This window comes from Macrosteles quadrilineatus, unplaced genomic scaffold (genome assembly GCF_028750875.1).
Source record: "Macrosteles quadrilineatus isolate MER2022 unplaced genomic scaffold, UCM_ALF_1.0 Scaffold_1__1_contigs__length_201487025, whole genome shotgun sequence".
Taxonomy (NCBI): domain Eukaryota; kingdom Metazoa; phylum Arthropoda; class Insecta; order Hemiptera; family Cicadellidae; genus Macrosteles; species Macrosteles quadrilineatus.
The window spans coordinates 26818826-26841403 of record NW_026542594.1 but is presented as its reverse complement, the minus strand read 5'-3'; the positions used below and the strand labels follow the sequence as shown (position 1 = coordinate 26841403).

The following is a 22578-nucleotide window of genomic DNA, read 5'->3' as shown; positions in this document are numbered from 1 at the left end:
GACGATCATTCATGTTTTCACAACCTGACTTAAAAATTGATCTGATGAAAAATTGATCTCCTCACATTTCACTTTTAAACTGTTACTGTATAGAGTAAAAGTTGGTCAACCATTGGAAGCACCTTCTAGGAATAAATCAAAGGCTTAGGGGTCAACTAACCTTTTTAAGCTATAATCGAAATATCCTTTTAATTACCATTTTGTGCTGCGCTAGATCTTAAGCTTTTAAAAGACACCTCAATCGTAAAAATCAGTGAAGTAGGTCGGGTTGAAAAGGACTGTTACAACTTATTGAATTATAAATATGGATAATGTTAAAACAGACATCGTCGACATATCGCATGTTTACTACTGGATATAAGAAGATAAAGCAATTTATAAAATCAATTATACAACACAATGAATATTGGCCGATACGTGGCAGAGCTGACCACTGGGGGTAGATTTCCGGGGGTAGATGTCCGGGGGTAGATGTCCGGGGGTAGATGTCCGGGGGTAGATGTCCGGGGGTAGATGTCCGGGGGTAGATGTCCGGGGGTAGATGTCCGGGGGTAGATGTCTGGGGGTAGATGTCCGGGGGTAGATGTCCGGGGGTAGATTTCCAGTCGCGGGCTGTTTCTCGCGGTGCACTGATTTCGAGCACTCACTGAAGCGGCAGTAATAGGATCGCTAATCCTGTGGTGATTTCGAGCATGGGACCTCCAGGTCTGGAAGGACAATGCATCTAGCTGTTCATTGATGAAATACCTTAACATCTATCATTGGTTTTGGATCCTAGGTAGCCTAAATAGGTGTTAACAGTCTGAGTTAACAAAAACGTACTACTGTAAATTTAAGTAATATGGTTAAATTTTGTTTTTTAATTAAATTGTGCGTGTGAAACCATTTTAAGGTATTTTCAAAGAACCAACATTATATCTTTTGCATACTGACCCCGTTGCAAGGCATGGGTATAGTGCCTAGTTGTGAGTATAAATGTCTAAATCAAAATTTATTCGAACGAGTTCGTGAACAAGCATGATCTGACGATGGGGACGGAGAACTATGGTGGTTTTAAAGAGTAAATTTGGGTTCCGTTTCCCTATTAGCCTACTCTTTACACAATTCTCAAAAGTATTTTTGTATGGTTAAAATTTCAAATTATTCAAATTGAAAATTGATTCAAATAATTTAATTTATACGACAAAAATTCAAAACATCGTAAATCTAAAACTCTCAAGTTATTCTTTTGCAGAATAGGTTAACTGTTGTAGTTTGCTTGTTTTTGGAAATATTTGATCACATTTGAAAAATTGGTTTATTTCATCCTAAGCTTTTATTATTTTACTAAAAAAACCCCTAAATTACCTTTCCCGTGTCAGAAAAGTACTAAGTACGCGTTAAACGTAATGGTATCTATATAGAGAATAAATCTGACATGTTTAAGGAGATATTTAAGTGTGAATAGAATAAATATTTGTTTATTTAACAATGAAAAATGAAATCCAATGTGAATGAAATTTGCTTAGTACATACAGCTTAGCTGCGCCATGGATTTAAAAAAACCCTTCTAAAAAAAAAAAGTTTGGAATAGCCTACATAATAAATAAAAATAAATATAATAATAAATAATCATAAGGTCGCCGGTTCGATCCTGAGAAAAGTCCGTAGCTTTTTGATGGTTTGAAACTGGACCCAGCTGTTCCTGATCATTGGGCTTTAAATAAATGATCCTGACTAATGTAACCGCTGATCTTAGTCGGTAACAAAGCTACACAGGTCATCACACACCATTCTACACTCATCCTTCACTCATATTTGGGTTAAAATACGCACCTAGGTGGCGTCCCCATCTCAATGATTGATAATTGATAATATTTACACACATATTGCATTTTTAGTAATGATTCACCCAAAGAAGGGTTTCAAATGTACAGCACGCACGTTGTAAGGGACACACCCGGAACGGCAGCGGTATGCAGCGTATGACTTTATTACAAGAATGCTTAAGACTAGGCTTTCTGCGACTTTATTTCCATCCAACCAGCATGCGAGAAAACTCGCCATCTTCGCAGATTACTTGGTGGAGACATATATCGGCAAGGATGATGCGTTTTACCCACCACAGATCTGGGCAACTGCTTTTGCTGAGCTTTGTAGGACGACCAACTCGTGCGAGAGTTTCCGCTAACGTTTCAACATGGGTTGTGCGTCGTCTCATCCAAACATTTTTGTTTTCATGAAATATTTACAAAGTGCCAAAACCGAAACGTACATACGACTGAACAGTGCGTTGCGCAGAGAAGAAGCAAAGCAAAGGAAGGTCGCCCTAGTACGGCAATAGTTTATCGATTTGAAACTAAAACAACTGAGGGACTCGCACATTAATTTGTTAACTTTTGTCAAGTGTGTAGGCCACAAGGTCAGGAAATAAATGTGGTAGTTTGATTTGAATGTGTTTCTCATCTTCCCCTATTTAATCATCCTTCAAGTTCTAGGAAGGCCAAATGCTCGAAATCACCATAAGATTAGGGAACCCATTATTGCCGCTTCAGTGCAATGCTCGATTTCACCGCGTTTTGGGTTTTCGTGCTCGAAATCAGTGCGCCCGTTTCTCGAACGTGTATAAGCCCCGCCCCTCGTGACGTCAAAATGACGTAGGCGTTTTTTCATGGGGGTAAATATCCGGGGGTAGAAATCCGGCGACCCATTTGACCGATATCTCATACCATACTGTTAAAATTATTCTTAAAACAATGTTCATTCCCTGTAGCAGCAAACCCAAGTTCCCGTTAATTGTTATGATATTAAGGTCTATTTACTATACAGATTAGAAACATATTTTGTGACCAATTTTAATTTACGGAACATCGGGACCTTTTTAAAATTAATATAATGTTTATCAGTATTTGTTAACTTGTGAGGTCAATGCATTTATTATAACCTGTTGAATCATAAACACCATGTATTTTTGTCAAAACCCGTTCAGAGAAATGGAAAGTCACTTTTAGGTCTGGAGGTTTACTGCGACGACGGGGGTATAGTATTTTATCATCAAATAATAATCAGATTGAAGGGATAGTAGGCCTAGGATCGAGGTGCTGAGTGCTGACTAGTGGAAACTGATAATGAAATACCGCGATACACCTCCACCCCGGAAGTGAGTGAGTGGAGGTGTATCGCTGGCCTCGGGTTGTGTGGGAGTTGTACAGTACAGTATACTGTATACTGTATAGTGTATAGTGTATAGTGTGTATTGTACCGTAGGGTGTAACAATCAGTCCTGGGAACAGCACAATGCCGCGCCACGCCGCGATCCCTTTGTTACAGTAAATTGTTATTTGAACCGAAACAGGGACAGGATTCCGAATCTGAGATTTTATTTGGTACGGTCTGCAGCTTTATCATCAATATACTGTACTTCCATTCTCATCCGGTCCTGTAAATGAAACATCCGAACGTTCCATCTGTATCCGTGTTTAAATGTTGTTGTTTTGTTACTGCCACACAGACATTATAACAGAAACTTTATGAATCATAACATATTATCATAATACACAAATGAATCTGGCCCGAATATTTTACTAATAACTAATATCTGGTTTGGAAGTTTTGGACAGTTCTGTTGCATTGAAATAAAAAAATGTGTTTACTTTTGGGCCACTGGCATAATTTGTTTTTGTTTATTAAACATACCGCCTGTTCTGTGTACTGCCAGGTTACAGCTTGGTCTTGGCAGGATATTTATGAAGAAAATTTCAAACCATAAAATTAAAGCCGCGTGAGTCCTCAGGATCGTTTAGTTTGTTTTGCCCGTAGCAGCCTACTATGCAATAATGTATGAGCCACATCAGTTCTATTGTTCTAATGTTTTAACTGAACGTTTACAACCCCGTTTGAGGTTATTTTTCCAATTTACTTATCTCCCCGTTGTCTGTTTCAGAAGGAACAGAGACCACCATTTACCGAGACAGTTACAGTAAGTACACTACTTCTTATCTGTTTGCATCGTATATTTATTCATTTGTAAAAATAATATGTTTTATATGGAGATTTCATAAACTCTTGCATTTATGTCTATCATATATCATTAGTGTTACGCTGTTTTACAAATACTTTAAACCTAATATAAAACTAATCGGTCGTGAAGAAATGACAAGTCGACACATACAAACAACCCGTAATGGTATACACAAACGGGGACGGGGAGATATCGTCCCTGACTCTTTGTGAAATTAGCTTTTGTACTTCTTTATAAAAATGTAATTTTGCAGGGATTTGCTAAATGATAAACTGTTTGATATCCATCCCAATTATTTGTCCGGATTAAACATTTCGTCCTGACATGGACCTGTACCACAGACGAGAGACTGAGTAATATCACTGGCTTGTCCGTGACTTGCGTGATACGCAAGTTGAAATCCTATGGTTCTGCCATGAATCAAAAACACTTGGTAACAATCCTAGTATCCCCATATTGTTGAGCTGTCGTTGTGGCCTCGTTTGTTGGTAATCGGTCGGGTTTGTCTAATTCTCCGAACGATCCTCGTGAAAATACAATAGTCTTTCTTCACGATTGTCCACACCTACTTTTGGCGGAAAGAGTAGTCTCGTTAACATAGCATTTTCGTACATAAAATATATCTTTTCCAAAGGTCGACTTGCAGAAGAAATAATATAATTTTCAACATTTCAAAAGGACGATAACGGTTTATGTTATACAGATGAATTTTCGTATACGTTTACTAAATTCGTAGTCCATCTAAAAATTTTTTTTTATTAATCCATTGAGTAACTGTAAATAAAAAGCGCAACAGTGGTTGATGACCATTCTAATTATTTATATCATCGACAAGAGGCTAGGCCTCAGCCACTTACCAAGTTACTTGCCGATGTTCCACCCAGCGCCAAGCCGCGCTCCAACTTTTAACGAGCTTTTTCAGATATCAGCCCAGATTTGGCACATTTTCGTATAGGATGCGAGTCTCTTTCTTTGACAGGGTTTCATGTTTTCTGTCCAATTTTACTTACTGTTTTGACAGACGGCTCGTGTTAGTTTTTGTGTCTGGATAACCTAGTTTTTCAACATATACTTTGACTTACAGTGTCAGCCCGGCGTTGTCTTATTAAATTAGAATGTAATATATTTAACCACATATATTAAATGAGAAATACTAAACTATTAGGTACTTACTTACGTATTATACCGACCACACCGAATAATTATTACCTTACCTAACCTAACCTAAAGGGTGGACTATGGTTTAGGTTAGGTTATTATTCGGTGTGGTCTGTGAAATACGTAAGTAACAAATAGAATTAAATCGATGTGATTTAACAAAACAATTAACATTATTTTTTGTAACAGGATTCTGGTAACTAAATTATTGTATTATAGGTAGTTTCGGTATTAACCGTTTTGAATTTTCAATGGTGTTCCTCAAAATGTTGAGATAATGAAGATGGAATATAACTTGAGGAGACAAAATAAAGCAGATTAATTTGTTTTAAATAAAATGTATACACCCCATCATTGGTCTCTTTTTTATGTCATTAGCAGTTATTTAGACAATAATAAACAAATGATAACAACATTATATCGGGGTATCCCTTAAATATTTTATTTATTTAAGTATAAACTAAACACGTTGTATTATTTTAATTAAATTGTAACTATTCATCTTAAAATCATTTTGCTGGTAAGTATATTTATATATTTTTTTATTACGATATTGATTGCATGTGTATATGTAACTACTATTATTAATTCCACATGCGTGTCTCGACTTTGTTAGACAAGATAACATTTTTTGCCTGCCTCCTCGTTGTGGATTTTGTTGTTGGCCTCCACAGCTGACTGTGACACCTGACCATTGTTGTCGTCAGATCTGAGATCTCTTTGGTGACATTTCTCTCACGTATGTGAAATGTCAACCCCGGGCCCGTTAGTCGCAATGTGAAACGGTCGTTAGCTGTTTATAAACCACTTTCCGCGACAGAGGTCAAGGAACCAACCTTAGCTTATTGCTGCCTGCTCTCCTCAGGAGGTTATGCAGTTTTCACTTTAAAGGCTACTGTATTATTGTAATAATTGTTTTATTTAACAGTGTGCCTTGTTTATTAATCAACATCCTATATAACTTAAACGAGATAAAACTTTCTTTACAAAAGTTCTGTCCTTTCAAAAGTAGAAATTAAAGTTAGTGTTCTTAGAATAATTACTACAGTTATGGTTAGGGAAAAAAGCCACTGTACCAACTGTTGTATTTTGTTTGTTTTGTTTACAAAATCCATTTTTTTGAATTTCACATATAGGAAAAAGCTATTGCCGTGGGTATATGTTAAGACCAGGACCCGGGGCCGTTTTGCTTTTTCGTTCTGATGTCCCCAAATGCAAAAACACCATCCATTCAAATTCATTTATTTATATTATGTGAGTGTGTCCGTTAGCACGATGAAATGAGTAAAAATTATCTGATTCGAGGATCATATTAATGGGGTTTTATAGGGTAGGAATAAGTTTTTCTCATTTATATTTAGAATTTCACATTTTTCTCTAAATAATTTCGTATAGCTTAAAAACAAATAATTTAGTTCAGTATAGTTACTGTATATTGAACTATTGTTGTATGGTGTTTGGTTACAAAGAAAATAAAAAATTGTAAGCTAAATTAAAAATTACCATGTTATTTTAACTGAAAATAAGCAAACTTTTTATGGATATATTTTGATCAAAATTCGCAAATTTCGTTATTCTATTTAATTTTGTTCTGGACTAAGCTCCAACTAATCTATTGACCCTCCCTGTAGCAACAAACAGAAGTAAGCCTACTCATTACAACTAATTTTATTTAAATAGGGAAATGATCTGACATGTGTAAGGGAATATTTGAGTAAATATCCAATCAGACAAAATTAAAATTTGTTGAGTCTGTAGTTTTGATTTCTTCAAAACAATATTTTATTTCCTTGACATAAAAAACACTAACCTTGTAAAAATAATTATTTAGAACAGAGTGCTATCATTGTTGTTTTAACAATCCTTATAAATCAGGTCTATTTTATCAATCAAATGCCACGCACATAGTTGTACTGGAGTTTCTTTATTGCGTTGTAGATTGTACAACTCCCTTGGAATACCCGATACCCAGTTGCTTGTATTTTGTTTGTTTACAAATCCAGTTTTTTGTTTGACGTCAGCCCAGTCTGTTTAGCGCCAGTTATAGCCAAGCTACTGTTTGTTTACCGGCCCGCCCTGTTGTTTATCGTAGGAAGGGTAAGCACCCCCCCCCCTACTTGAGCTTCTCTGATCAATCTCTCAACGTTTGCTATACAAGGTCACGCCCAGCCCGTTTTCCAATTTTGGGTTGTGGTGTCAAATGTTGAAAATTGCTGAACATCGGCGCCTTGATTTGACCATTTGACCCACCTCAGGCCTTTTTATAAGGCCCAGATCACTCGAATGCCTTCCAATTGCGGACACTACAATGTAGGGGCTACTGCTACCTGACATAGGTTTGACAGGTCTCAACTAATATTCCAAGAACATTGGAAACATTGTGAAACATTATTATGTATGTATTATGTATGACAAAGAAGCTGCAAGAAGGGATAAGCCACTACGTTCATATGATTTCCAAATTAATATTTTTTTTTTCATTACGACCAATTTTTGTAACATTTTATCCATTAAGTTATATATTTATTGATTCTATTTATACAACATATTGTCAACAGTCTTGACATATCTTTAGTCATTAATTGTAATAAATAAACACTCAGCAAATAAAAATACCAAAATGTTAAAAATCTGCATTTGAAAACAGCATATCGATAGAACCCCTTTTTAAAGCTAAGGGCATTGTAGAAGGCCTGATGTTATAACAGTTAATCTCATACCTTATTATTTCATAGTGTATAGGCCTGTGTATTTAACATCCGGATACCTATGTCAACTGTACTGTCTTATAGTTTTGTGCTAGCCTCCAGAAAATGTAGTTTTTATTCAAAACCATTGAATTCCGGTGATAAATTTACTTTGCAATTCTTTAAAAGTAATATAAACATAAGACAAGACAAAATACTGATTAAAAACTGTACATTTAAACACTCTGGATACTCAATGACGTGGTTTTGTGTCACAATTTAAAAGAGTGTCAAAAGATTAGTTTTTATACTAAAATACATTTAGACTATGACTAAAAGTACAGTACAGCAACCTTGTTAAAACAAAAATTAATACTGTAATTTGAAACTCATATTATTCAAATATCTTTGATTGGTTTTATCTGTAAATCAATTTAGTCTTAAGGTTTACTACATTCAATAAAGTAAGAAAACCAATTGCTCGTATTGATAACCCGTCTTCATTCTTTATTTGATTAACAACTTGTTCGTATTTTCAATGTCAACAATAAAGCTCTATAACAAATTCATGATACCGTTGAAATATTTGTAGTGACCTGCCAACCCCTTGTCAGGTCGCAACAATCCCTAGTGTCCGCAATCGCTCTCTTCAACTAGCCAATAGCTCTGAAGAAATGTACCATACAGGTCAAACATGTAAAACAGTACCACTTGAGCGACTATTCCAATATGATAATAGTGCTGTGTATTTAAAAAAAATTAAAGAACTAACAAATACTACTCTAAAAGGAATTGTTATAAAACTATTTTATTTAGGTAACAATTTAGGCATTAAATTCATTTTTTTTGCACAGTGTACATAGTAACATTGATACTTCAAAGGTCCTGGTTGCTCTTAACCCCTGGTTGATCTTGAACCCCTGGTTGGTAAGACTGACATCTCAATGAGTGCAGAGTCAGGACACTGAATAAATTGAACTAATTTTGTCCCTCCCTCTACCTTACATAGTCTAAGCTACCAATGTTTCCCTCAGAGCCTCTTGCGATTTTTATATAAGGAAATATACATTCAGTATATATCAAGTAATATTTACTGAGTTTTTTTTTCTCAATCAATTCAAATTTTTTAACTTAAATGTAAGTGCAATTAGTGCACTTTGTACACATAAAGGATGGACAATGTAATCAACATTTAATACTAACATTTTCCTAAAGCTGCGGGATTACTTTCGGTATTGTTGAAGTTGTTGTTCAGTACAGAGATCGATGATGTTGATTTCCTTCTGTTCCACTGTGTTGAAAAATCAATAATATTGAATGCATTTTTTTTTTTTTTTGCTACACAGGTCATTTAAGCTCTGAAAGCAATCAAACTTATGGTGTTGAGTACCTGAGAAAAAGTGTCAACCCAACAGTGAAGGAATTAAGGCCAACTATAGTTGAACAATCTTTCATTAAAACACTAAACCTAACCTATCCTCACTCACATAACTTTCATTTGCATGGGAAACGTGACGGCCTCGGAGACTTTTCGTATTAAATAACATCATTTTACCTTATAATCATAGATTGTCTAGGCTTTCCTGGATTTAAATAAAGAACAACTAATTAAAATATAGACACTTATTTCTTGTTTTGTTTCACAGCAGACAGAACCAGAACAGACAGACTCCACCAATGGCCAACAGCAGGGAGCCACAGCCAATGGCACAGCAGTACCTCCTCCCCCTGGCAACCTGGCCCTGGCTGTGCTAAACCAGCAACAGGAGGGCAAGAGTCAAGCTAAGAGACTGCATGTCTCCAACATACCCTTCAGGTTCAGAGACCCTGATCTCCGTGCCATGTTTGGGGTCAGTACCTACAACAATCATCCATATTTTAATCTGTTCAAACTGAAACCGTTTTGCCAGTTGTTTGAGTAGAACCACAAAATAAAGATCTATCTCAGAACCCTCACTGAACCAAAAAAGGCTGCATTTGAGTCTGCTTGTGTTTGCACCTGAATCTAGGAGCGCCGTCACTGGCTGGCGGGCCACTATAGGCCAGTGAGAGAGCACTTACAAAACTGGTCCTAGCAGATTCAAATACAACATTTGTATTGGCTCAGTGGGAATTCTGGCTCTGGGTTAGGTCCTTATTCTGTGCTATAATGTGTTTTGTTTGGACATGACATCCATACAATTGGGTGCATTGAGAGGATTAAAGCTGTTTCTTAGGAGACTGTTATTAAAATTAACATAAAAAGAAAACCAATAGGATGTTGCTAATTACTGCTAGAATGTAAATAGAAAAACTGAAGGATTATTTGCTTACTAGTTGGAAACTAAAAATAGTTTACTGCTGTATAAAAGGATGAAAAGAATTCATTTAGTGATAGAGTAAGAATTTAATGCTAGTGCTGATTTTGTTTCAACCACCATGTCCTTCCCTACCTTTGTGAATGATTTATGAAATATCCATTATTAATCAAACCTTTTATGTTGACAGCAATTTGGTCCAATTCTTGATGTTGAAATCATTTTCAATGAACGGGGCTCTAAGGTAAGAATTCTTTCCTAGCCGAATATTTGTCATGAGACTATTTGACTTTTTGAAACAAAATTGTAATAAGCCTAATGAAATTTTTATCACAGCACATAATAATATACTTCTCTCAGTTAGACCATTCTATTGATCAGGTTATTGTAATTATGATAAAATTATGTGTAGAAAAAGATGCAATTTTATTTATTGATTTTAAGTTTGCAAATCAATAAACATTTTAAAAGAGCAACTTGCCAAGTTATAAAATCACTACAGCTAAAGTCACTCGATAATTAGAGATCTTTTTTGAACATTTAAATTTTTTGTCCTTTCTATCTTTGCTTACTACCAGGATTAAAATTTAAGTATTCAGTAGACTCCCTCATATCCGGACTCCTCAGGACCAAGGCCAGTCCGGATAATAGTTTTCCTGTTAAACTGATTTACCCAAAAACTTGTTAAAACGGACTGTTTACATGCATACTGTATACAGTATTTGACTTAAATTTCGGAGAGCATTGTATTAGGACACGTGATCACTGGTCTCAAATCTTTCCCACGAGAACAGTAGTTTTCAGTACCGCCCACTTCCTGCCGATCAATTCCTGTTAATCCAATGTGCTGATAAAAATTGTCCAGTTAAAGAGATATTATTTCTGCCGCCGGTTAAACTGATGTCCGGTTAAGAGGGAGTCTACTGTATATATAGATTTTTGTAGTGATGATTCATATTTTATTTTAGTTATATCTTCTAACTGTACAATGTTTGTGATTAATCAACATATTTATTTACTTCTACAAGAGTTGTCTGTAAATCCAGGGCTCCATTAATCTCCCATCACAGCCAAGTAAGCTAGATCAAATCTGAGACCAAAGCCGTGTTGCTTACTACACTCACCACTGTGAGACGATTACTCTCGTCATAATATACAAAAACATAATTGACGAAGATCTTTATTTTGCTTTAGTTGTCACCCGCTGTTAAAGTATGCAAGTGGACAGAAGTGAATGTAGTCAAGTGTTTTGTGCTGATTTTCTTGAACATCTGCTTGACGTGTCCCGTGCTTGCTGTTGTCATGATATAGGCTTTGTTTGAAGCCGTAAAGGGAGTTGAATAAATTTTGCTTGCGAATCACAGTGTGACTGAACAAGTAGGATGGTTGAACTAAAAGAGGATGTCTCTTAACTCAAGGACTAAGATCAGCCCTGGAAGTCTAAAAACATGCCAACCAGCTAGGGAAGTTTCTTCAAACTCAATCCCTGTTTTGATGTAAAGGGGTAACCGCTGCCGGCCCAGCCCGTTGTGCAAATGTATACGGCCTTCTGCAACTCTCTCCCCCATTTGTCCACTTTTACTACGTTGAAACACTTTTCTATTCTACATAAACATCTGTTAACTGGTAACAACAGTAATCATACAGAATTTACCCTCTTCCAAGAGAAACCTACTCACTGAACCAGATTCAGTTGGTGGATAATCACACAAGTAAGTGTGGTAACCAGCTAGAATAGTTGTGAATCAAGGAAGAAACACAACGTTGGTCTCAGATTGGATCCGCCATAACAGATTTGTAACTCAATAAGCTTGCTTGATTGAAATGCGAACTCAATGGAAACCTTGATTTACAGACAATCCTTATATGTCCTGTAAATCTGTCCATATTTTTGACAGATTTATGCTCTACATGTTATGTATTTAAGGTTATTTAAAAATTTTTATGTTTAATCTGTTTTAGTACCTAATATTTAGATACCATTAAGAATGCCACCTATGGTAATTTGATTTTTGTTTTTAATTTTGCCGTCCTTTTCAAGATTTCCAGATTAGTTAAAAATAACTTGATAAAAAAGTACGGTTTTGATGATGCTATAGTTTTTATTTTTAGAAAGAATGAAATGCGTAGTTTTTAATGTCGCGACATGATGTTACTAATCGTTATCATTGGTAGCGCGCATGATTTGTCGCTAATCTTTCACTCTTCTTTCTCTCTCTCTTCGATTGTGTTACATTTTTTCTTCCGTTAACATATGCCAGTCAAGTTCAGTAGCAAAAGGATCTCTTTTTGATTTCCTATCTTCATGACTCATAATTACTTGTTTTTGATTAGTTCAATGATTTGGTTAGTGTTTGATTCTTACAATGTCTTTGAAATTTAGTTATCAAAATTACTACAAACTCCAACAACTTATTTCTTTTATGACCCTGATAAAATCCTAGCCCTTCACATGCTATCTATTGTAAACCCTAAGCAAAAAATTATTGCTAATAAAATACGCCATTTCCCTGACAGACTTTTGTCAAATGTGTTTAAAAAATTATTGGCCCACATTCATCAAACTAATAATGGTAAGAATCCCATTTCTCTAAGATTTGTTGCACAACTTATGAAAAGTTTCCAAAAATATTAGTAGTTGTAAATATCAGTATTATATTTTATAGAGTTCTAGTTGCTACAGATACGAGGGGTGTCTGTAAATTAAGGTCTCCACAGAGCTTCCCAGCCAAGTGAGCTATTTCAAATCTAAAACCAAGATCATGTTCCTTACTTCATCCATTGTTATTCTACTCATCTCTATGGGACTATTAGTCTGGACAAAGTACAGTATTGAAAAATGTTGAGAAAGAAAATTGATGCTCCAGTCAAGTACAAATCATGTTCTGTGGTCCCGGGCGTCAACCAGAATTTTAAGTGTATCGCCTGTTCTCGGATGTGAATGGAGTGTAAGGCCCAATTCACACAGAACGGACGTCGGGCGGAGACGTGGCACGGACGAGACAAGGACTGTATACAGGCATGTACCATGTATACAGTACGGGACAGTGGTGAGAAAACTTGTCTGTAGAGTAGACGTTTTGGTTTAGGCTATATGTAGTTATTTATGTCAACTAAGGTTTAGTACTAACTACCATCGCAATATGGAGGATAGCAGTGAAGAAGATGATAAAGACAATTTAGTGCTCTTGACCAATTTCCAAACAAGAAGAATGTTTTATGTTCATCCTTTGTGAAAAATCCAAGGGGGAAATTTTCTGCCAGGCTTGGTCCTGCTCACTTCTATTGCAGTAATCAGAACGACTGTGATCGTATAAATATGGTATCGTTCGACTTCCTCACAAAACCTGAGTTGATATTGAATTCAATGTTGTCTCGCATAATGGAAAATAAAGAAACGCCACACAATTTACTTAAAGAGATAGACACAACAACAAACAAGTTTGACAAGCAAACAATATTTGCAGTCCGAACAACCGACATACTACAAACATGCCACTTGCGATACGCCACGAGGGACAGGGTGGTGCCGGGAGGGCGGCCGCCCGAGCCACATCACTTGTGTCTGCATTGACCAATTGAATTTTGTTTACATGGAGAGAGAAGGAAGGAGCATATGTCGTTGCCTCGTCCGTGCCACGTCTCCGCCCGACTTCTGTTCTGTGTAAATTGTGCCTAAAGTGTTGTGAGAAAGAAAATGTGTGCAAGGGAGAAACATTCGCATAATTGTTTATTTAGTTTTGATTGTCCCAAATATGGAAATTTTCCAGCAGATTATTGTGTGACTGTGAAGGAAAGAGATTGTCAAACAAGGGACGTTTCTGTAAGACTAAAGATTACAGTTAGTTCTGGATGTCTGAAATACGCCGATCTGCAAGTAAGGTTTCCTCAAAGTCAATTGCTGTCACAATTAACACTGATGAACACCCGCTGTTGTACAAATATGCACCCATGTATTCCGTTGCGAATATTGCCATAATCATTTTAGACACTTATGGCATGATTTAAGTTCTGGTGTTTCTGCGATCGCAAGTAATGATCATGGCAATGCCACAATCATAGAAATCCTCAAAAATTTTGCCGCGATTAAAAAATTATCTCAGATGTAGCCGTGATTGCAAACAATAGTTACAGGAGTTAAAATAATTGCTGGAGTCTTGCAATCGCGAGAAATTATCATAGGGGCTGTCACGTACCGTATCACAGTTCTTGCGGCGTTCGTGAGAAATAATTGAAGATGTTGACATGATCACCGGGAATTTAAACGGATGGTTCGGCGATCGACTTATATTATCTTGCGTCTGTTGCCGTGATCGGAAGACATTTTCTCGGATTTTGCCGCAAATGCAAGTAATGATAATGAAATTGCTGCGACCATGAGAAACTATCAACAATTTTGCGGAGATTTCAAGATATGTTCACAGATATCCGACATCGCAAGAAATCATCACGGGTGTTCATGCGATCAAGTCAAATAATCCCAGTTATTGCGGCAACATTGGGAAATGACATGAGGTGTTGACATGATCTGAAGGTTATCCCGAAAGTCTGGCATGACAATAAATTGCTTTGGATGTAGCTGGTATCGCGGGAAATCATAACAAATTTGGCTGCGATTGAAAGATATGACCATCAATGTGGCTGCGATTGCAAGAAATTATCTTGGAATTGGCAGAAGGGGTTTTAATGTATTAGCAGGAATAAATAAGTTTTACTTTTTTTAAACGGCAAGTTTTGTCCTGGAATGTTTGAATTTTGAACCTAGATGATTTGCAATTTTACTTTAATTTTATTTTGATAGAATACTGGATACCGTGTTCAGAATCGTTCTCAATCAAGTAAGGAATATGATGTTGGTTTTAGATTTGAACTATGTTTGGTTGCGGACAGCAGATTGACAGAGACCTTGATGCACGGACCACCCTTGTAAATACAGTTAGGCTACAATATAAAATAAACCAAAATGACCAAAAACTTTAACCCTATAGTGTGAAATTAAAAGAATGAATTATATAATTTGTAAAGACAATGTGAGTCATGGAGTAGTAACAATCAGAGCTTCCTCATACACTGCCCAGTTACACCTTGCTACGCTTCACACTTAGTTTTTGCTTTGTTGTATCTAATGTTGCCTTATCTACCCTATAGTTTGTGTAACGCTGCTGTGTGTTGTCATGGTGTAATCAACTAAACATTTCCATCTCACTCTTTCATGTTTTATTGGCAAACTATTTCATTCTAGGTCCAGCTACTTGGCATTCTTGACAAATCTTTTGTATATCAGCACACAAATTTTTGGATGCAAGTAGCTTACCTATTATCCTTGTAAAATGTAATTTAAACATTATAATGTAATGTAAACATATTAATCAAATAAGAATTAATACATATTTAAATAAATAGAGATGTGTGCCATATTCGTTTACATCTGTGTAATACTTATTTATTTTATTGTTTCCATACTCCTCTGAGATATGGATACAATTCTGTTTCTCTCTCTGGGTGATAATATTAGTAATGTCCTATAAGCTGAAAAAAATTAAGTAAAAAGTACTACTAAAATGGCATTTATTTTTAAAATCATTAACAGTTTGATATATTCAATCATGAACAATATTTGTTCTTTATTCTTGTGTTTAATAATGTTTTCTCATTATTTTGTTATGTTTTTATTTATGTCCATTGAGCTTTCCAACTAAACAGTGAATCTCATTTTAAAGAACTTAATTATTTGGTATTAGTACTGTTTTTTATTTGTTTTTTTTTTTACATATAACATTGTCCATTTCATTTAGATTTACAGCCTTAAATTCATGATCGATAAAAGTTATTTTCTTTGTTCACTAAAATTGAGAGACTTGAGATTTCCAACAGCATGAGAACTTAGAGAACTGGGCAGTGTCTCTGTGCGTTACCTGGCATATTGTAAATAGAACGTTTAAAGTCTTGTGGCTTTCAATATCACGGCTTAGCTTAGTGAAGAAAAACTAAGATCGAGGGTGGAAAAATTGACAGTTGGAATTCTTCTGAAACTAAAAATGGTATTCAAGTTTTATGGAGTAAAAGCTACAATTTATTTCTTTTAGTTTTAAATGATTTCACAGTCTGAGAATTATGATTTCACTTTGAAATATTTGCTATATAGTTTTAAGAGTTTTTCCAACTGAAGCTTTATACTACCCTCATTGTAGTATTGTTTTATAATATTAGCTTCTATTATTGTTACCATCTTGACATGTATTGTGGCTGGCATGGTGGCCACTGCGGTGACGGAAACGTACATAGAATTTCCCGTATCCTAGATGGTGCCATGACTGTTTGATCCTAGGCTTTGACATTAGAATATTGTAAATGCATGTTATGAAACATTTAGCCAAGTAATATGTTTGAATCTTGATGATTAAAAAGTTGAATCATAAATTTTGTTTAATGATTGTTTGAAATCTGAAATTTGATTGTGTTTTTAATATTATTTCAGGATTGTTACTATGCTTAATTAGCCCATTTTACTGTATTTGATTAAAATTACTGTAGGGACCATATTCTTAAAAATATATATACAAATATGTGTTTGATTTATTAATATTGGGTAGTAAATGTAGTAAATACTATCTAAACCCAGTTTTTTTACTACTTTAACTAAAATATTTTTTTTTATTTTTTTTTTTACTGGGCAACATATAATTTTCAAACTTCCTGCTGTCAAGTTTTTATAGCTTAGTATAGCAACAATCCTGTCCCTTTTTATACAATTGATTGAAGAATGCAACGGAGATTCTGTGTACAGTAACTGTGTAATCTCTATGTAAGAATATAATGACTTTGTTGCACGTTGCTGGCCCATGCCCCACGCCCGATATAAACTATAATATTTTTTTACCATACAGTTTTTACAGTGCATGTTTTGTCTGTCTTGCATGCAGGGATTCGGTTTTGTAACATTCGCAAATAGCGCAGACGCGGACCAGGCACGAGAGAGACTTCATGGCACCGTGGTTGAGGGAAGAAAGATTGAGGTGTGCATGAAACGTCAACATACAATCCGTTTGTAGCACCGTTATTTAACATGATACTCTAAGATCCCTCACCCTCCCAGTCGTCCTGTTCTGTCCCACAGCGTCTCTCACTACCGAGCCCTGTCGCACAACTCCTCGGCCTCGTGGCGTCAATAACTGGTGATGGTTAGTTACGTGTGTCGCAGTAACTGAGACTTTAGTGAAACTGTCCGACAGAACACCGGGGAACTAACCGGAACTAACCGCGGGGCTCGGTCAGTGAGTGTCGCGAGGCGGCAAAGCAATGTCAAACCTTGAGGTATAGGTGGCTGGGCTGGAATGTGTTGTTCGCTCGTTTGCTCGCTCGCCGCTCGTAGCTGCTAGCGCATTTTGAGTGTTCCTAGTGATTCTCATCTTAGTTTTACGTATCTGTTTGTACATTCGATGCTTGTTAATTCTTTTATATTTTCCCTCCTATCGATTTGTTTAGAACCCTCTAAAAATCAGTAATAGTTTTTCTTTCTTTCTCACTTATCTCTGGGAGCCGAATACATCGGTTTCTTTGTCGCATCACTCGAGTGTTGTGTTTTTCTTACCCTGCCTTGCCCGCTGTATTCTTTTTGGGTGTTTTTAACCGTTTCTGGAAATAAAATTATGGGACATGGAATAGAATTTTCGTTTGACATTACTTTGCTGCCGATACAGCAATGATATTAATCATTGTGGTCCTCTTAGCTCGTAATGCCGACTCCGAGGTGTATTCCCGAGGGCTGGGGTTCCCGAGGTAAGTAGCGTTTTGTCATTCTCTCCTCCACCTTTCACCTCCGCCTCCGCTTCCCCTCTGTAGCTGTAACTACACATGAGATGGCCAATGTATTCAGTCACACATCAACAAAAGTGGGTGCAAGAAGATCAAAATTCTAGTGACACAATACAATGGTTATCTCATTTAGCTTTTATTATTATTACATTTTTGGGGCTTTCTACAATCAAGCTGTGCACTGTACTATAAAATATAAGATATGTAACAAAATAAGTATAATAATATATTTGTTTGAACTCATTATAGACCAAATTGTCATTTCCAATTAAATCAGTATGTTACAATTGTATTAAATGACATAGTAGAGTCCAACTAATTAGGCTAGTTCTGACAATAATGATGATCTAGTGTTGCTCAGTGAAGTACAATGTCTGTTAATTGGATCCTGGCCTAGTGCTCCTTCATTAGACTGCATTTTCAAAGATAATTTTGATGCAGTGCACAGCTATTGTTTTAAATTGAACAGATTCAACTTATTTGTTTTTTTTCTAACATATTAATCAAAACTATATAAATTTAAGTAATTTTTGCCCCTTATAGTTAGTTAGTTTTTATCTTATACTTATACAGTAATAATTAGTATTAAAAATAAAATTAATAGAGGAATCCAATTATGTAAAAAACCAAGAAAACTTGCTAGACAGTTTTCCTCAAGTTACTCTTTCCTGACAGTTTTTTCTTCAAGTTTAGTGTAAATGTATGGTTGTCAAGAAACTGTAATTTGTAACAGGCTACAATAAAAATCAATCATTTTTTGTTTAGTGTACTTTTTATTTTTTTATAAGAACAATGTAAATCCATAAAATAATTTTGGAATACTTTAATTTTTATAGTAACCTTTTGAATACCTACTACGAGTATATTGAATCATGTAATAAATATTAAATACAATATAAATTGATGAAATCAAAATAGTTGAAGTAAATGTAAAGTATTAGCTATTTTACATTATGATAATTGAAAAGAATCATTTGTTTTTAAAGCTCTTGAGGCTAAACAACGACAGTACAAATTAACAATTGTAACATTGCATTTGTTGACAATGTGATTCAATAGTTTTAATGGTTTGTTAGGATCGTAGATAGTTAAGTGATGATTTCTAAAGTTGTTTATTTTCCTAATACAGGTGAATAACGCCACTGCCAGAGTTCAGACAAAAAAGCCACCAGCTTTGTCTAATGGTGAGTATTAGTTATTTTCTTCTTCATATAAATGTCTTATAATATAAATGGAATTGTGTTATTATATGTCTCTGTGGTTGTATTATATTTGTTTGCCTATGTTTCTAATCTTTAAAACACAAAATTTTACTATTCTTCTAATTATTCAAAGGTATAACTAACTGCCTTTTACAGATTGCAAATATGAGTTCAGCTCTGCATGCACTGCATCGTATCATATACAGTTGTATATTACAGTATAATTATTTAGTTTTTTTTTTTTTTTTTAACTTACCACACCCTCTTTGATTATATCAAACCCATATGAATTTATAATTGATTTGATTTTTGACTTTATAAATATTCAATATGGTTCAATTCCCACGCTAAATGTTAAATTTTTATTATTTTAGATAAATGAGTCAAATTGTGTGTGTACTTAGTATTTACACTTTATAATTTGTTTTCTATGTTAGTTGGAAGTGTAGTGTTGCATGGTTTTGTCAGTTTCCCTAGTTTTTAATAGATTATGCCTACTTAACATTTTTGATTGAGTAGAAAATTTGCAAGAGCTTTTCTGTCTATGAAAAAGGCACACAGTTCTATTTTTATTTTATACAAGAGGAAATTGTTTTATCCTTTGTTTCTTAGTTGAAGGGGAAATGAGAAAGGGATAATTTTTTTGTTGCTTGCTTATACTATGCATACTAATTCAGAAATAATTTGTTGAGCTTGTTTTTTTTTTATTCATTACTTAAAAGTGTGATTATTTTTATGATATCATATATTTAATTATTCACTCCATATCATTATTTAATTCTAGTTTTAAATGTATATATATTATATTTTATACATCGACCGTTTTAAAACAGTGCGCTTGTGAGTAAATTGTCTTGTTGATGTCAACAAAATTTCAACAATTTTTGCAATTGGGATTTGTGTAAACTCAAGCATTTTATACTTAATTCTTCCTTTATTGTTACACATTTTTGTTTTATTTTAGTATTTCTGACTAGGAACGGAACCATGCCCAATCTTGGTGAGAACTGATTTCCGTTCTCCTATTGTTCATTGTTGTTATTCTACATTTGATCTATCCTTCACTGCTTTTTATGTGTCAATTAGAAGATAATAGAATATTTTTATTTATTACAGAATCCAAAAATTTTTCTCTTTCATCCTCAGTTATTGCTTATATTTTGTTTACAAAACAGATTTTATATAAATACTAGAGACTGGTCAAAGCCATCCTGAAATACATTCTTTAAAACAAACCTGCCTTTCAGTTATATCCTCAAATAGCTGCTGCTGTGTTCCTTTTCTTTTACTTATTCAAATATAAGTGTATTTGCATTGCAATTTTAGGTGTTTAATTCTTTATTTTTAAATTTAATGTAAATAAATTGTTATTTTTAAACCAATGCATCTGAGGGGTACACTTGTTTAATACACGGCTTAGTCGCTTGATATTGAGATTTGTTGTAAAAACAAAATGCCTACAGGGAGCTTTAAATCTTCTTCTCTATTCCTTTCATCATGCGCTTGTTTCATTAAACAAATATTGGACGCCAGCATAGGTAATTATAAATAAAAAAATGTAATACCTCTAAATAAAATGTTTAGAGAGAGGATTCATACTGTTTCCCTTAAAATTAAATTATTGAACTAGTGCATATAATACTGTTTTTTTATTTACTGCTACACATTTCTCGTTGTAGGTTGTTGTTTTTGTTCATAGTTTGATTGCTCTTGTGCACCACAGCATGACTTCTGTAGCTTTGTAGAATATTTTGTAAGTCAGTGAAGTTTTTGTCCTTTGATTTTCAACTGTTTTGAGTACTTCCATGCACAACATGTAGCTTGTGTCCCAATGCTGAACCACAATAACATTTTATATTTTTCTATGTTCCAGTTTGTGCCGTCCAATGGCCAGAAGGAAGACTAGACCTTGCCCTGCCACCCCTCGCCCTCGATACCAGTATGCATATTTAGTTATTTTCAAACTAAACTTAGTTTTTAAGGACTATAATTTACTTTGAAACTAAAATCTGACTCCAGTTAATTTTTATTTATTTATATGAGTATTTTTACATGTTGAGTAAACTATCTTCAAAGAAATGTTTAATATTCAACAATTAAAACTTGAAAAGTCAAACACAATAGTAAGACAAAGCCACCTAGACGTGGGCCCTGCCCTGTCAGCTGTTGGTTGAAGAGTTAGTGAGGTTTTACTGTAGTCTTGTATTTTTACATAATATCAACGATGATCAGTCCGCATGGCCTGGTCTACAGAATGTCCATCTTAAAAATATAACTCTTGCTTAATTAGAATGAATTACATTTTTTTGTGTGTTGCAAAATTATTTTGAGTATTATCATTCTATAACCTGATAAGTAAATATATTTAGGTAATCTTCCTAACTTGCAAAAAGCATGCAATAATACTGTATGAATGTAATAATGCACAATCATGAGTCATATTGAAAAAATATACTTTGTCTTCGGGCCTTGTAAGTTTTCTATTGGTTTGAAGATTTTATGACAATAGTTTATAATGTTCGCTTTTTCCTATCAAAAGTTGAATTTTTGAGATGAATTTTTGGACGCATTATTTTAAACATAGATTGAAAAATTATTTAAGGTGTTGGTCCAAATATTTCATAAGTGCTACATTCATAATGTTTGACACCTGTAATTATCTTGGATTTTCAGTTTAAGTTTTAAAATCTCAAAATAAATGAAAAGAGCAGCCTGCGATGATTGGAACATGATACAATAACAGTAGTTTTGGAGGTACTAAGGTTGGCTGCCTGATGCTGTGCATGGTTAACTGTAAACATAAATTTAAATCATTTGAAATAATCTCACTACTGATTTGGAATAGTTTAGTTTGAAACATGTATATAATTAATTTGAATCTATTTGGAATTGAATGCATGCAAGCTTTCAATGTCCGTTTGACTTGAAATTGAATTCACTCGCTTTCACGGCCATTTCAGCCTGTGTCAGTTCTCGTTAATCTTGAATATGAAAATAGATGGTGATACTTGCTTGTGGGTTTTACATTGGCATTAATTGCATCAAACAATATTCAAGTACTAGCAATTTCTTTTCTACCATGACTTATCAAGTTATGGTTGTGGTGCTGTAGAGGTTTTTTTATTTATTTTAAAAGATTTACTGCTACAGTAGCTTATGATTTTCTGAATGAGTTGCCTCTGTTTTTCATCCCAGGTGTGATATTACTGCCAATATTGCAACGAGGATCTTTTTAGTTGTTAAATTTATGTGTATTAAAACTATCACAACTTAAAAATAGGAGTAAAAGCCTTCACTAAACCCTGATATGTGATTTAGGTAATTTGGATGGCATATATCATGTAGGCATATAGGTAAAATAACTTTGTGAGTTTATTGATTTAACCTCTAGGATTGTGAATTTAGTTGAATTAGCCTAT

General features: G+C 34.7%; 1 protein-coding gene across 8 annotated transcripts in view; it reads left to right on the top strand.

Moving 5' to 3' along the window:
* The window catches only part of LOC129005593 (RNA binding protein fox-1 homolog 3), a 273760-nt gene that overhangs the window by 228314 nt on the left and 22868 nt on the right, over positions 1 to 22578 (top strand). For all 8 annotated transcript variants that reach the window (XM_054434546.1, XM_054434565.1, XM_054434552.1 and 5 more), the window contains exons 3-8: positions 3923 to 3958; positions 9492 to 9695; positions 10333 to 10386; positions 17066 to 17158; positions 19087 to 19141; positions 21033 to 21098. In XM_054434546.1, coding sequence (XP_054290521.1) covers positions 3923 to 3958; positions 9492 to 9695; positions 10333 to 10386; positions 17066 to 17158; positions 19087 to 19141; positions 21033 to 21098 — 508 coding nt within the window. The remainder of the gene's footprint in view (positions 1 to 3922; positions 3959 to 9491; positions 9696 to 10332; positions 10387 to 17065; positions 17159 to 19086; positions 19142 to 21032; positions 21099 to 22578) is intronic.